Source organism: Vespa crabro, chromosome 5, assembly GCF_910589235.1.
Source record: "Vespa crabro chromosome 5, iyVesCrab1.2, whole genome shotgun sequence".
NCBI lineage: Eukaryota > Metazoa > Arthropoda > Insecta > Hymenoptera > Vespidae > Vespa > Vespa crabro.
In genome coordinates this window covers 11427213-11441772 of record NC_060959.1, presented here as the reverse complement: position 1 = coordinate 11441772, position 14560 = coordinate 11427213, and the positions used below count along the sequence as shown (strand labels likewise).

General features: G+C 40.9%; 2 protein-coding genes across 5 annotated transcripts in view; both read left to right on the top strand.

The window, feature by feature from the left end:
- LOC124424490 (dual specificity tyrosine-phosphorylation-regulated kinase mbk-2-like) overlaps nucleotides 1–14560 on the top strand; it is a 123961-nt gene that overhangs the window by 44352 nt on the left and 65049 nt on the right. The gene's annotated exons all lie outside the window — the stretch shown is intronic.
- Nucleotides 4103–14158, top strand: LOC124424498. 3 transcript variants are annotated; one of them, XM_046963647.1, is made up of 3 exons: nucleotides 4906–5540; nucleotides 9749–10070; nucleotides 12940–14158. In XM_046963647.1, the coding sequence occupies exon 3, from the start codon at nucleotides 13664–13666 to the stop codon at nucleotides 14021–14023; it is 360 nt and encodes a 119-aa protein (XP_046819603.1). In that variant the 5' UTR covers nucleotides 4906–5540; nucleotides 9749–10070; nucleotides 12940–13663; the 3' UTR covers nucleotides 14024–14158. The 3 variants fall into 3 exon arrangements, with proteins under 3 accessions (XP_046819604.1, XP_046819602.1, XP_046819603.1); XM_046963648.1 differs by lacking the exons at nucleotides 4906–5540; nucleotides 9749–10070 and adding an exon at nucleotides 4103–4780 and having other exon boundaries at nucleotides 13378–14158; XM_046963646.1 differs by lacking the exons at nucleotides 4906–5540; nucleotides 9749–10070 and adding an exon at nucleotides 4103–4780.

Below are 14560 nucleotides of genomic sequence, written 5' to 3'. Positions count from 1 at the left end.
CATTCGACAATTCTCTCTCGTATGTATACGTATATATATATATATATTTTTTTTATTTATTTATTTCTGATAAAATTTATTTCGTTTCCCGATTGAAATTATCCTCTACGTCGCGTATCAAGAAGAAAAACGATCTTTTCACTCGCGTTACGATTCCGCGAGACGTTATGTAAAGTTCTCTATGCAATTTGATCGGGAGACGACCCAAGGAGAGAATATTTTTTTAGGACCTGTTGAAATTGCGGTCGGTGCGTTAATCATCCGATAAACGAGATCTCCTGCAGCTCCTCTCGTCAAACCGCAAAACCAGTATTTTCCTTGTTCCCAACATCGCTCCTTCGCAATGTGTTATGCGTATACGTGTATGACTCTGTGTGCTCGTGTTGAAAGAATAGAAGACAACACCTCTTTTTATTATTGGCTCAGCTCGCTCGTTCCCACAATTCGTAATGATGTTGCTTGCGACTGCTGTGAAAATGTCATTAACGAAACTGTTGATTACTCGTTGTTTCAAGAACCCACCCTATTTTTTCAGACCAACTAATTTTAGATTAAGATCAGTTTGGTATGGTAACGAGTCCTCTTGGAAATCTTTCAAATTTTTATTATACTTTTCATAGGTAATTAATATCGTTTTGACGTAACCAACTTTGAAACCAATTTTAATTCTCTCGTTATAAAAACATAAAAATTGTGCTCTCTTCGATGGTCCTCTTATTTCCTTTTATTTATTTATTTATTTTTTTTTTTTTTTTTTGTTATTTTTGATTTTTCAAGGAAATTTAGAAAATTGAAAAACTCCAAATTCGTCATTTTATTTTTCGACCATCTAAATCGAATGCAACGCGTGGTAAAAAAGCGATCTCGTCGACCATGACCGACTGTATTTTTGCGACCGTGGATGTAGCAGGTTTCTGTAATGTCACTTTCTTATCGACCACTAGGTTTCTACCTTGCCGATGTTACTATATAGTACCATGTAAAAGGCTTGAGATGACAGCACAAATTAATTTTTTCCATCGATAACAAGCATCGCTAATTCCTAAAGAATTTTATTGAAGCAACTCAATTTATTATATACAACATTTGACAAAAAGATTATTTATATGTACATTACATAGAAATGATTAACAATAATTCGACTCATCTCTTTGAAAAGGAGAAACGTTTAGCTTGTAGGGAACAATTTCGTTTCACGCTTTCTTCTTCTTCTTCTACTCGTTTCTCTTTGTTATGGAAAACAAATGCTGTTTATGTCGTATACTCTGAAATGTTCTCTCTCTCTCTCTCTCTCTCTCTCTCTCTCTCTCTCTCTATCTCTATTGTATAATTGTTAAATACTAGTCGCGCTTTTACATTATTCAATTAAATTCTCGGTTTTACGATCCAATAATCGTATTCGTAACATCCATCGTTATCATTTAGCACTACGATGTTAACGTACAAAAGCAAGCAAACTTTCCCAATGAAATATAGTTGATCATAACACAACATTAATTTAATAACTCGTTATTAAATGTTTGCTCGAAGCATTTGTAAAGAGAGCGAGAGAGATGGATATAATTTCGTAGTTAATCACACGAGATCGTCCATCCGTTTGTATCGAGAATGCGGGTGCATATATACGTAAGCGCACATAAGTTCACTAGAAACATTATGTGGGTAGTACCGATGAGATTTAGATTCCGAGTACAATTTGCCGCTATGTCGGCACGATGGTCGACCGATCCTCCTACCTTTTCCCATGGCAAACGCCGCGAGGCCGTAGGCAGATTAACTGTAATAGAGAATCCTCTTATGCGCCTTAACATCCCTGTTCGATGCTCATTAATTCCTACGATCCATGGAATTCGCTTTCGCCGATCGCCATTGCGATACCCTCGTGATTAACATAATTTTCCTTTATCGTCCATTTTGATCCATAAGCTTCTTAATCGTTCAACCGAATTGACCGTGACATTCGTCTAGATAGAAACTTTTTCTAAATACGTAAACGGTTCGAAATCGATTGAACTTTATACGATTGATTCTAAATTAATTCCCCATAGAACGTTTATTCAAACTCACGATACATTACGTCCGTAATATGTAACATTGAGAAGGGAGGAATATAAGAAACTAGTCGTCAATGAGAAAATGCAGTACGCGTGAGGTCGGTAAAGCTAAGTCTTGCCAAGAATTTGTTTACTCCGCATTAGCTATGCTGCCGTCGGTCGAAGGGCCGTAAAACGGTTTTCCGCATTTTCACGAGTAAAACGCAAAGTCTCACGTAGAGCGCAGCTTTCACCGTCGGCTTTAACGAGCTTAAGCACGCCCTCAAAGCTTAACTCGAAGTCAAAGTTAATTTCGAAGGAATGCGAAAAAAAAAGAAAAAGAAATTCTTGAAACCTACGTACTTTTCATTAACTTTTTGATATCGTAAAGCCACGTCGTTTGGGGAATTTTTCCAAAGAAAGAAAAAAAGAAAAAAAAAAGAAGAAAAAAAGAAGAAAAAAGAAAAACAAAAGAAAAAAAGATAAAGGAAAAATTCAGTCAAATGTCCATTCTTTTAATTGACGATAATGCGAGACACTAACTACTCATAAGCTTCTTCCGCAGCTGGAACGCGAAAGCGCGGTCATAAAACTTTATATTTCTCGTATAATGCGGACATAAAATGCCCGAGAAAATATCGTTCTTTCGTAGATACATTCGATGCCGGAAGTTTATTGCATATAATACAGGTGCTCATTTATACTAGGAGGATAATAAAATAGAGAAAACATCCTATCTTTCGATTAACGCGAACGTATTTGTTCTTGCAATTAATAGAATTAGCATTTTCAATCGAAGGAAATTGCTTAGATATTTTTTTTTTTCTTTTTCTTTTTTTCTTTTTCTTTTTTTCTTGATATAAAATAATCGAAGAACCTTACGCACCACCGTCTTCTCAACGTCCGTTCATCGTTATTATTAACAATTTCGACTCGGTCGTACCAAGGAAGATCGTCCTGCACGATTTCCTGCACGTGGAAAGCAAACACGATAGATCGTGATTCATACTCGCGTACCATAATCGTCAGCAACAAACCGTAATTCCACGTAGCGCTACTTCACACGGTACTTTGCGAAGTAACGCAATGTTGTATGAATCGTGCAACCAACAAGGAATTCTTAAACTTCGAACGCTTTCGAGCAGACCACTCCGGGTCCGTTACACTCCCTTCGACTTATATCTTGCTGGCTCGATCGTGATAATGGAGCTAGATATAGAAAAAAACAACGTCATTCCTTTATGTCCTGGCTTAAGTCCAATTCGCGAAGACATTTTCTGTTCAAGTTCGACGTCATCCACCGTTTTTACGAGAGAACTTGGACTCTCTCGGTCCGTGTACTTCTTTGAAACCACCTGTCTCGAAACAGGAAAAAATAAATCAAGGATATATTTTAATTTTTGCTCTCTAATCACCAAAGTTCACAGTTCAGGATCGAAGAAGAATTTAATTTTTTCTTTCGAGATGAGAGATCTCTCTTTTATTCTTATACTTATCTGTCTCATTCTTTTTTCTTGTTTTTTCTCTTTTTTTTTTTTTTCTTTTTTTTTTTCTTTTTTCGAAGAAGTTAGAAAAGGATTAATTAGGGGACGAGCAGAGCGTACGCTTGAAAGGAGGTCAAGTGCCTCTTTCGATTTCAGAGTATTCATCTCGATCTCTAAATCGAACCTTTTATCGTATTCGAACGTGAAGAGAAAGATAGAGAAAAGGGGGGTGGGGAGAAAAAAGGATGAAGAAGAAAAGAAAGAAAAGCTTTGGAAAAGGTTCTCGATTTTACTTTAGCTTCGGCAGGATGAATTTACTTACGTGTAGATGGCGATGCGGAGTGTAAAAGAGCGAGGGAGATGGAAGGACAGAGGGAGAGAGAGAGAGAGAGAGAGAGAGAGCAGGAGCGTCACGGATGGGCGTATGACGGTGCGTGGACGATCAGGTGAGGGTACTGAGAAGCAGGGCAGCTCTTTCGAAGGTAAGACAGGTCGAAGCCAGGGTAGAAAGAGAGAGAGAGAGAGGGGGGGGGGGGGGGAGAGGAGAGAGAGAAAGAGAGAGAAAAGTAGAAAAGAATATCAAAAGGGAGGAAGAGAGAAAATGGAGGGTGTGGGCTGATCGCGTGGGGGTAGAAGGACCTGCGCGCGAATTTCCCGCGTTCGTCCAACCTCATATTGATCCCACCCCAGTAACCAGCGAGTTTCTCTGTTTCTCTCTCTCTCTCTCAGTCCTACTACTATTATACCCCGCGACTCGGCTCTTTCTCGAGCCATCTCACCCCCCCCCTCTCTCTCTCTCTCTCTCTCTCTCTCTCTCTCTCTCGATCCTTTACGTTCGAGCGTAGTACACCGACGCGAAGGGTGCTTTTCAACGTTGCTGCCGCTCGAACGGTGGTGGAGCTGGTGGCGGCGGTAGTGGTGGTGATGGTGGTTGTGGCGGTGGTGGTGGTGTGGCGGTGGTGATGGTACGCGCTCCCTACAAGGGCAAGAGAGAATCGCAGATTCGCGGGATCAGGCTGGTCCAGCAGCGCGCGCGCGTCTGGAAGGTGTCGTTCGTGCTCGCCGAGAATCGGGACGAATTTTCTGTTTTTCTTTTTTCTTTTTCTGGACTTCACCCAGTCCAGTTTTCATTCGATTAGCAAGGCGTCGTTTATTCTACGTTTAGCTCTCTTCTAACCATTTTGTGCTCGTCGAGCGTGAAGAGTTTCGTTCGAATTGCGCGACCCCTTTCGAGACGAGGATAACGACAGGAAGATTTAAAGTGTATGTGTTGAAACAAAATAGAGAGGGAGAGAAAGAGAAAAGCTAGTTTCCTTACGTTTTATTACTTTTCGAAAGGCGTGTGAATCATTCGCTCGTTGGCAAGCAACACGACCCCTCGGCTTCAGTTGTTTCAGATTGATCGGCCAGATGTCTGGCCCTCGAGATAAACCAAAGTCCGTGCTCAACGGGCTTTAAACTTTTCAATGTGATAACTGAGAGAATTTCTCGAATCTTCCTTAACGTCACATATTTCTTTCTCTTATCGAGCTATCGAGGATCGTCTTCATCAAAGATTTAGAATCAATCGTTTTCGTCGTCTCGACCAAGAAAATCGAGTTTTCGTGATAGCTCTTTTTTGCCGATCGCAGTTGTCGTTCGACGACAACGAAGGAAGGCTAATTTATTCTTGGTCGGCACGTTGCGTTCACGTATGCATACCGCGCGATACGTCGCCGTGTTCTCATCGTAAAATCGCGTGTGAGAAAAGGCACTACTCGCGCGTGGTGGCGTGGCTCGTCGTCCGTACGATCGACGGATCTTTTTCTCCTTTCTAAGTATTTTTCTGCCCTTCGTCGATGTTACTCGCAACCATCGTTTACCTTCTTCGACTTCTTCAGACGTTTCCAACGTGCTCGGGATGTAATCTTCGACGACTTGTATTGTAAAGACGGAGAGGACTTACGAAAGGAAAAAAGAAAAACGAAGAAGGAATGTCTCGAATCGGCTCTGGAATTTTCACGGCTTCGCGCGAACCGACCTGGTTCGAATTTTCAAGCTTTCCTTCTACTACCAACTTCCTCGCGTCGATCGATATCCAGCTTCTGCGTGTCTCAGCCTATCTAGTTTTATAAGACGAATCGTTTCTCATCGAGTTATTTTTAGATTCCGGATCTTCGATGTTTGACGATTGAATGTCGGACATTGAATAACTTTCTCGTTTACGTCTCTCTCCCTCTCTGTAGTTTCTTCTCTTCTTTTTTTCTTTCATTTCTTCTTTCAACCAAATCTCGAAACGATCGGTTGTGTTACACGTTCGGTATGTTAAAGGGGATAAGAGAGATGGGAGCGATACGTCGATCAATTTCGAAGGATCGTTCGAGAAAGGCATAGATTTTTTGACTATTCGTCAAAATAGTACCGTTCTTTTGACGTACATATTCATAGAACGAAATCAAACGTTAAGGATAGATTCGATTCACATGCGGCATGTGTATGTGCGCGGACGGACGTGTATCTAACGTTATTAACTAAGCGCTTACGATCTCGACGGCAAATCGACGTGAAAAATATACAGAGTTATTATCGACGCGGTTTGACTAACGATCTAGAAAGCAACGCCACGAAGAGATACGATATACTTTGGAGGAAGAAACCCTGGCTTGACTCTGGCCGATCTCGCTTAATGATCCGTAATATCGCACAATCGACGATCGGTGCGCGCGATTTAGCTTGTAAAATTTCCTACGACGACATTATTCTCACGTGTTTCGTCTCTTCGACGTGTCGTCCTCTTTTCTCTTCTTTTAGTTTTTCTTTTGATCGGGCTAACTTACATTTTCGAAACTTTTTATTTATCAACGTGGTGGACTGCCGAATTTCCCGTTTTTTCCTTTTCTTTTTCGATCGAAGTCATTAGGACAGAAATGAGACGAATCACTTAAACAGGAATTTTTGGAATTTTAGGGACGAATTTGAGGAATAATTTCTTACGTCTGGAGTAGTCAACTAATATATACCACACGCGTAGTACACACGTACACGAACGTAATCGTTTCGTTCGCATTTAACCGAGACGAATAATAAAACGTCTCACAGCTGACCGACTTTTAGTCGGCGATAGCTCGAAGATAAGACCAAGTGTTCCTCGGCACACGAGATATCGACTCGGCACGCCAGTTTCGAGATATTAATTAGGCTGATCGGCTGGTATCGCTCGGAGACGTGCGCGCGTGTGTCTCTTCGATCGAAAACACGAACCCGACCATTTTACGAGGCACCTTTTATTGCGATCCCGAACGAACAGCTAAATCAGAACGCGTCGGGGATTATGTCTTGTTGTTCGCAATCTTTACGGATAAGTGCTTTCGTAATCGAGAGTAAAACAGCATCGTACCTAAGTACTACCTATGTTTCTATAGTCTCGTACTCGATATTAACCAAAGCCTCGAATACCCCGACAAATAATTTGATCGATGTTCCGACGTAACACGACGACGTACACCGAACATATGGGCATAGTAAATTCGATGGATCTATTGTCAGACGGTGGATGGACCTAATCAATCCTTCCTTTCCAAACGAGGGTTACGACGCCTACATAGATCTATCATATGGCTCGCTTTATATAAACATTTTCGAATACTTTCCTCTCTCTCTCTCTCTCTCTCTCTCTCTCTCTCTAGTAAAATTTCCTGATATTTTAAAGAAAATCCAATGTAATCTTACGAATGGAAAAAGTTCCTTTAAAAATCGTCGTTCTAACGTTCGGATAGAAGGAGGAGGCCGGAACCGCGGGGGTTGGTGGGGAGGGGGAGGAAGAGAGAAACGATGGTGGCCTGAAAGGCGAAAGCTTTATTTTCCCAGTCGCAATATTTATTCGATCGTGAAACGATTTCTAGGTGATACCTAAGAGAGAAGAATAGCTTTCGACGCATACGATCGCGGACACTCGCGAGTGCTCATAAATATGTTCGTACCGCGTTAAAAGTCTTTAAAGTTCGCGATAAGACCAGGTGGCGTGTTTGATTTCAACCTACACCGCGTGTCTACGATGTTCATAGTACCGATTATATTTCTACGGACAAGTACCTCGTAAAATATCTCGAAGGAAGATAAGAGAGTAAACTAGAAAAGAAAATGAAAAGAATTTGTCTACTTTGAGACAATAGTAATTTTTTTTCGTCTTCTTTTTTCGATATAACTTCTATAACTTTCGATCCTCGCTCTCTAATATCTTTTGTCATTGACGCAATTGGAGAGAACTCGTTTACGCCCCAGAGATTCGTTTTCTACTGAAACTCGTTGGTACCTTGGCACTTGCCCTGTCGTTTCCAGAATCACTAGACCACCTCTCGTTATCGGGGACAAGAATTCTACTTGGATTTATCTTCACGGCTCGAGGGCATGATTTTCCTCAGGACTGACTTTTCTTACTTTCTTACTCCATCGAGACGATGTCTTAGAAGTCGATCAAAAAAGAGACTAGACGACTTCGTAATACGATTTATCTTTGTCTCGCGTTTTACGGTATTTTCCTTCGATAAAGTCACCGTTCCAATCGAACCTACGAAAGGATTTTTAAATCGATTCTTTTGTTTTTGTTTTCTAAAGAAAAAAAGAAAAGTCGTCTAAAACGATGAAAAGTCGTCGGATCCTCGTCGTGACCGATTAAACTTTCAACTTTCTTTTTCGTTTCTTTCCTTTTTCCTCTTTCGGAAAATCATTTGGTACGCGGATTATCCTTATTAAATTGAATTCAATAGCAGCAATCTCATTATCTCCCTATTTCAAACTGCCGCATTGATTATAGAGTCTATATAAATCGATGCCGCTTTATTCTTTCGCAAGTTTTTCCAATCCAGAGTGCATCATTTTATCTACGTATATCGAATACGTTTTTCGAGAAAGGAAAAATACTTTTAGAAGGATTATCGATAACGTCGTGTTTGAATTGAAAACATACGCTACATATCTACGGTTCGATATTGGCACGCTCGTTGAATTTCCATGGAATTTTTGAACGAAGGAAAGGAAAAAATTTGCAAACGTAATTCGAAGTTATTTGATGGAAATATGGGATATTGGTCACGCGCGAGAGTTTGTTATTGGTTATTACCCGATCACTGTCGTTATACCCGTCTAATCTACGGAGTGAGCTTAACGCTATCCACGGCGTATATCTCCGGCATTATGCGGCAATAACGGGCTGACCCTCATCTCGTAACCCCACTTAAACTTAGCTGCCACGACTGGTAGCCATAGTTTGTTCTACACGAGAAAGCACCTACGAAAGGAAAAGAAAAGGATAAAAGAAAACAGCAAGAAAGTAGCCAGCAACAGCGGTACTCCGCCTATATCCATGACGTCCGATGGATCGGCTCAACCTTCTCAGCTTCGTGCCTTACCTATATGAGCTATAACAACTTCTCTAACGTTTAAAGGATTTCTTATCTTACTTACTTTTTTTTTTTTTTTTTTTTTTTTCCCCCGAAAGAAATAGTGAACGCAAAGTCGTCACAGTCTGCAAACTCAGAAACATATTCTTCGTTGACGATATCTTTTTCGTTTTTTTCCTCGAAGTAGTCGACTAAGTTTTACGTCCCTTTTGTCCCGTTATGTCTCAAAGTTCGTTTTTGTGTTCGCTTACCCACGAAATATACAATTTAAGTGAATTTCGACGTTAGGAAAATTAATATAGAGCGGTTGCGTTGACTCGTCGCTCATAAATGGAAACCTCCGGGCGGTTGGTAATAAATTTCATTATACTTTCTTAATTGATTAACGTGATATTACGAGATCGAGCGTAGGGGAGTAAAGAAAGAAAAAGGGGAGGATTGGCACTATTATTGGCTCGTCTTTGATTAGACTCTAAAGCAAGCGAAAACCTATCGATATATAGCGTACTTTAATTAACGTTTTGCGACTGGCAGATATTTGACTCTCCACAATCCTATATGTACTTGCTCGTTATCGACGTCTATCTAATATATATGCGTGTGTACCGTCGACAAATATCACTAAAGTGATTCTCTCTTTTTACGTTGGTCTTTGTTTTATCGATATTAAACTCTTAAATTACCGTATATCCAATCGGAGGATTTGATTCGCGATAAAAACAAATTCGCTTAAACGAAAAGTTTTTATTTATTTATTTTATCGTCTTCCTTCTACCGTTACTGAAATTAGATCCAAAGTTGTAATAGAGTCTTTAGGCTGAGTGCAAAATGATCGTCTCTCGTATCTTGTCAGGGTGAAATCAAACGCCGACGTCATTACTCCTCGAACGTTTCCCGTTGTGCCTAGTTGCTAATCTTCTGGACCAGAATAGCTTCCGGTACGATCGTTTACGAAGAAGAGGTGTACCGGTATATGCGAGTACCTGTCTAGTTCCACGCCCTTTAATTATCTACGCTCTGACACGAAGTAGCTGCAACAAAGAGTAACGCTACCATTATGCTCACGGAAGAAGCAAACGAGAAGCTACTATATATTCTTCATCCTCGAGCTCCTATCTCATTCTCTGCTTCTCTTCTTCTTTTACTTCTTCTTCTTCTTCGTCTTCTTCTTCGAGGTAATATAGAGGTCGTGGTATTTTAAACGACGAGAAAGTCATTGTCCAGCTCGCAGTCGAAGACCCTTTGTTCCGAACCACTCGAACCTTTTAATCGTCTTTTCTTTACGATCGTTTGATTTTTTCTTCTCCTTTGAGAAAATAAGCTATCTCCCTCTCACTCTCTCTCTCTCTCTCTCTCTCTCTCTCTCTCTTTATTTTGTTCTCTCAGCTCTTTCGTTTTACTACACTTTCTCGTTAAAATAGCAGTAGAGCTCGTGAAAAGGGGAACACGGTATAATCGTCGCTTGAAACAATGGTGACCGTTGGGCCTACCATGTTTCCTCGTCAAATCGAGAGGAAAAGAAACAGAGAGAAATAGAGAGAGGGGGAGAGAGAGAGAGAGAGAGAGAGAGAATAAGAGGAAACAAGGGACAAGTTCCGTGGGCGTTCCCCGCCCCTAATGTTATCTTATAATGCTCATGAAAATGATTTAGGAACGGGTTCGAATCACACAAAAGAGTCTGAAAGTGCGTTGACCGTCCTTTCGGGAGACCCAAACTCATCGACTCATGCCCTTGAAATTCCTTATAGTATTGGTATCCATGTTCTTTCTTCGAGAAAGCAAGATTTCTAGATAATCGTCCGGATAATCGTTTAGATATTCGTTTTTTTAATCTCCTCATCGAAAGTCGATGGAATGTTAATGATGATTAAAATCTTTTTTCGAATCTCAATATTATACATTTTTCTTTTTTTTTTCTTTTCTATTTTTTTTTTTTGTCTTTTTCCTTTTTATCTGTTCAATAACGATATCTTTCTCAATTTTGATGCAAACTATCGAATCGCCGTGTTTCTCGGATCTTTGAAAGCAGAAGCTTTCTCTTTGCTTTAAAACGACTTTATCTCTTGCCAGTTTTAACGATGTCATCGTGCAACTTTGTAATCAACTTAGGTACCGTATCCTTCATTTTTTTTTCTTCTTTTTTTTCTGCTTCTATCCGCGTATCTCTCGTGATACAGCGTTAGCTTGGTGTAAAGTACGTTTGGAACTACCTATAGATAAGTCGACATCCACCCACGGACACTTTGCGACGAAGAAGTTTCAGGTTTCGTTCGTTCGTTCCTTCTTCGAAATGAAAAAGAAAGAGAAAGAGAAAACGTTTGGCTGAGGATTACAGATGTCTACCTCCTAGATGTTGTATGCAAATTTCTACCTTTTATCTCTGCACCACCAGACACGTTAAGCTATATAAATCATACTCCGCGTTTCATGACAAAAATGAGCGAGAGAGAAAGAGAGATCCAAACGGCTATGGGAGAGTTGACAAATACGTCAGGCAAAATGGTAAATATTGTCACCTTTTTACTCGGTGCAACGTTCAAACTAAAATTGTTCGGCCGACAGTTTCGAACTCGAACACCAGCCCGTACATTTTCATTTTCGAGATTATTCGGTGTTACGAAAAAAAAAAGTCCTTTTCGTACATTGGACTCGATCCAACTTTTCTTTCATCGCATTATTCGCAATGAAATATATATGCTTTTTATTTATCTTTTTTTTTTTTTTCTTTTTTACCATCGAAACAAAAACGTAAGAATTATTTATTGAACTTTCTTGCGCAGATTGAAGGAGACAAAAAAGTCCGCATCGGATCGATTCACTTTCTCTTCCGACTTGCGTTTGAAATCAACTTATATTACACTTGCATACATAAATAAAAACCAAGGAGAAGATCAAAGAGGAAATCTTGACATAGTGTTTGGCATAGGTCCCTATGATCGTTTCGTGTCCTCGAAGTACGCAATGCGTCTCAAGTATTTCCCCGGCAGAAGTAGCCCATCCTCTACATTATCGATGTAGAGATTGTTGTTGTTGTTGTAGTAGTAGTAAACTGTCGAGCACAAACTCTCTCTCTCTCTCTCTCTCTCTCTTTCTCTCTCGGTCTCTCTCTCTCGCATATCCTTCGCGACGGTCGACGTAAGAGGACAGGCAACGAGCGAACGATAAAACGAACGGTAGCCCGCGATAGATCACACACAGAGCTTGGCCCGTTTACTGGCACGTAACGAAGACGGTCACGCGAGCTCACGAGCTCGTGCATAATGACCGTGATCTACGGAGCCGTGTAGCAACGAGAGCAATACCAGTGGTAGCAGTAACGACGACAAAGACAACCGACGAGCGAGCGAGCGAACGAGCGACCGAACGTTACCTTCCATTATTCGAACGGAACGAACCGCAACCGAGGGAGAGAGAGAGAGAGAGAGAGAAAGAAAGATGGCCCGAGGCGTGTCGGCCTCGAGACATCGATGGAGAACTCGATCGCCTAATGGGACTCGAATTATCGCTCCTGAATTGGCCTAGGAAAATTTGCACGCGACTTCCTTCTCCACCTTTTTAACGTTCCCTTAGGTTTCTTTATATATTCGCATTCGCCTTTGCAAACACATCCTTCGAATTACAATGACTATCAGAAATTTTGACGTGCTTCGTGTTTCATTTTCGTAATTCTTTTTATCTTCACTTAATTTAGTTTTCGTCGAGTAAAAAAAATGAAGGAGAGAAAAAAAAAGGAAACTGGCTTTGTTAAAACTTTTTTCTTCCTAGTCGGTGCAAGTCAAGGCAAAACTTGGCAATAGAAAAAACCTCCCCGGGCACTTTCACTTTTTACTTCTCGTTCGCAAAACATCCGTTTACATAGGGTCGATCGAAATTAAAGGTCGACGTTGACGTAAGGAAACTCGTGCTTTACATTCTCTCTCTCTCCCTCTCTCTCTCTCTCTCTCTCTATATATATATATATATTTTTTTTTGTCACCCTTCGAGCGATTCGTAACATTTTTTTCCTTTTTTTTTGTTCTTTTTTTTCCCTTTTCGCTTCGATAGAGTGCACGATCGAGACCGCCAATGGGAGTACGTTCGTGAGCGGGTTTTAATCAAAAGGTGAAATCAAAAGAACTGTAGTGCTGTTGGTGCCGATTGTGAGAGAAAGATAGATAGATAGATAGATAGATAGATAGATAGATAGATAGATAGATAACTGTACGAAGTGGAAAGATCGAACGGTGGCTATCGATGCGCAGGGAACGGGTCGACTTCCTGTCTAACATTTTCATGAAAACGATCGTGGCCATTAGCGGAAGGAGAAGGTGAAATAGCAAGGAAGAGAGAGAGAGAGAAAGAGAGAGAGAGAGAGAGAGAGAGAGAGGGAGGAAGGGAAAGAGAGAGAGATGAAAGAGAATAAGATAGTGGAAATAGGAAAAGCTTTTGAACTTTAGCGTGCTCGCGTTTGTGTGTGCGTGAATTGTGTGGGTGTCTGTGTAGATATGTAATGATTCCGCCTAAGGGTGGAAAAAATATTTTGGAGATCGAACAGTTTTTCTATCGCTGGGTTATCCGTATCCGAGAGGTGTTTTCGTTAAAAAATCGTTGGGAGAGTCTCTCTCTGTCTCTCTCTCTCTCTTAAAATTAAGAGAGGAAAAGAGGTTCGAATGAGCCGATATATCTGGATCTCTGGTTGAAGAAGGCTTCGTAAGAGCACGAAGAGTAACTCGATCCTTGGAAAAAAAAGGAAGAAGAGAAAGAATTGTTGGTGAATCGAATCAACGAGATGGATGCCTTGGAATTGCAAGCTGCCCTGGTAAAGTTGGATCCGGCTACTACGGTGACGCCTATCACTTCGAATGTCAAACTGATGTCTCATCATCGTATCGCCTTCGCCGTGGACGTCGACGATGACGATCTAACCCTAAGGAATTCTTCGGAGGTCGATGAAAAACAGTCGAGCGGTGGTTGCTCCGGCGAACATCAGCAGAGTTCATCGACTACGACAGGGACAGGAACGACAGGGACGAGGAAACTTCAGAACGCGAATTGCGGCGCCAGTCTGACCGTGACTACTCATCAAAATCATCAGACTGGCCAACAACAGATGGGGATGTCCAAGTGTAATCTCGTCGAGGTCAGGTGACGCCAGCCCTGCTTCGGCGTTAACATGATTTATCATACCTATCCGCCGCATCGAGGTAGCAAGCACCACGGTAAACATCATGCAAAGGAGAAGAGACATCATCATCACACTATGCATCATCAGCATCATAGAGCTCATGTGGTAAGTCACGTATTGTCTCGTGATCAACGACGATCTTCGGCGAATCGACAAAGAGTACTTTTTCCTATCCTTCTCTCTCTTCCTCTCTCTCGCTCTCTCTCTCTCTCTCTCTCTCTCTCTCTCTCTCTCGGATTACTAATTCTATTAAAATCTATGCGCATCCTATCAAGGACGCAAAATGCACAATGAGGAGACGAATGCTTTGAAATCGATCGCTATCTCTTTGATATTTCTCATGACGAAAGTCTCTATTCTTAGAAATGCATTCTTACGATATAACCATTTATTACGGGATAAAGATAGGCTTTTTTTTTTCTTTTTCGAAAAGAAACACTTTAACATAGGACAAAAGATTGTATATTTTATAAATAGCAAGGATAAAGAAAAGAAAAGCCA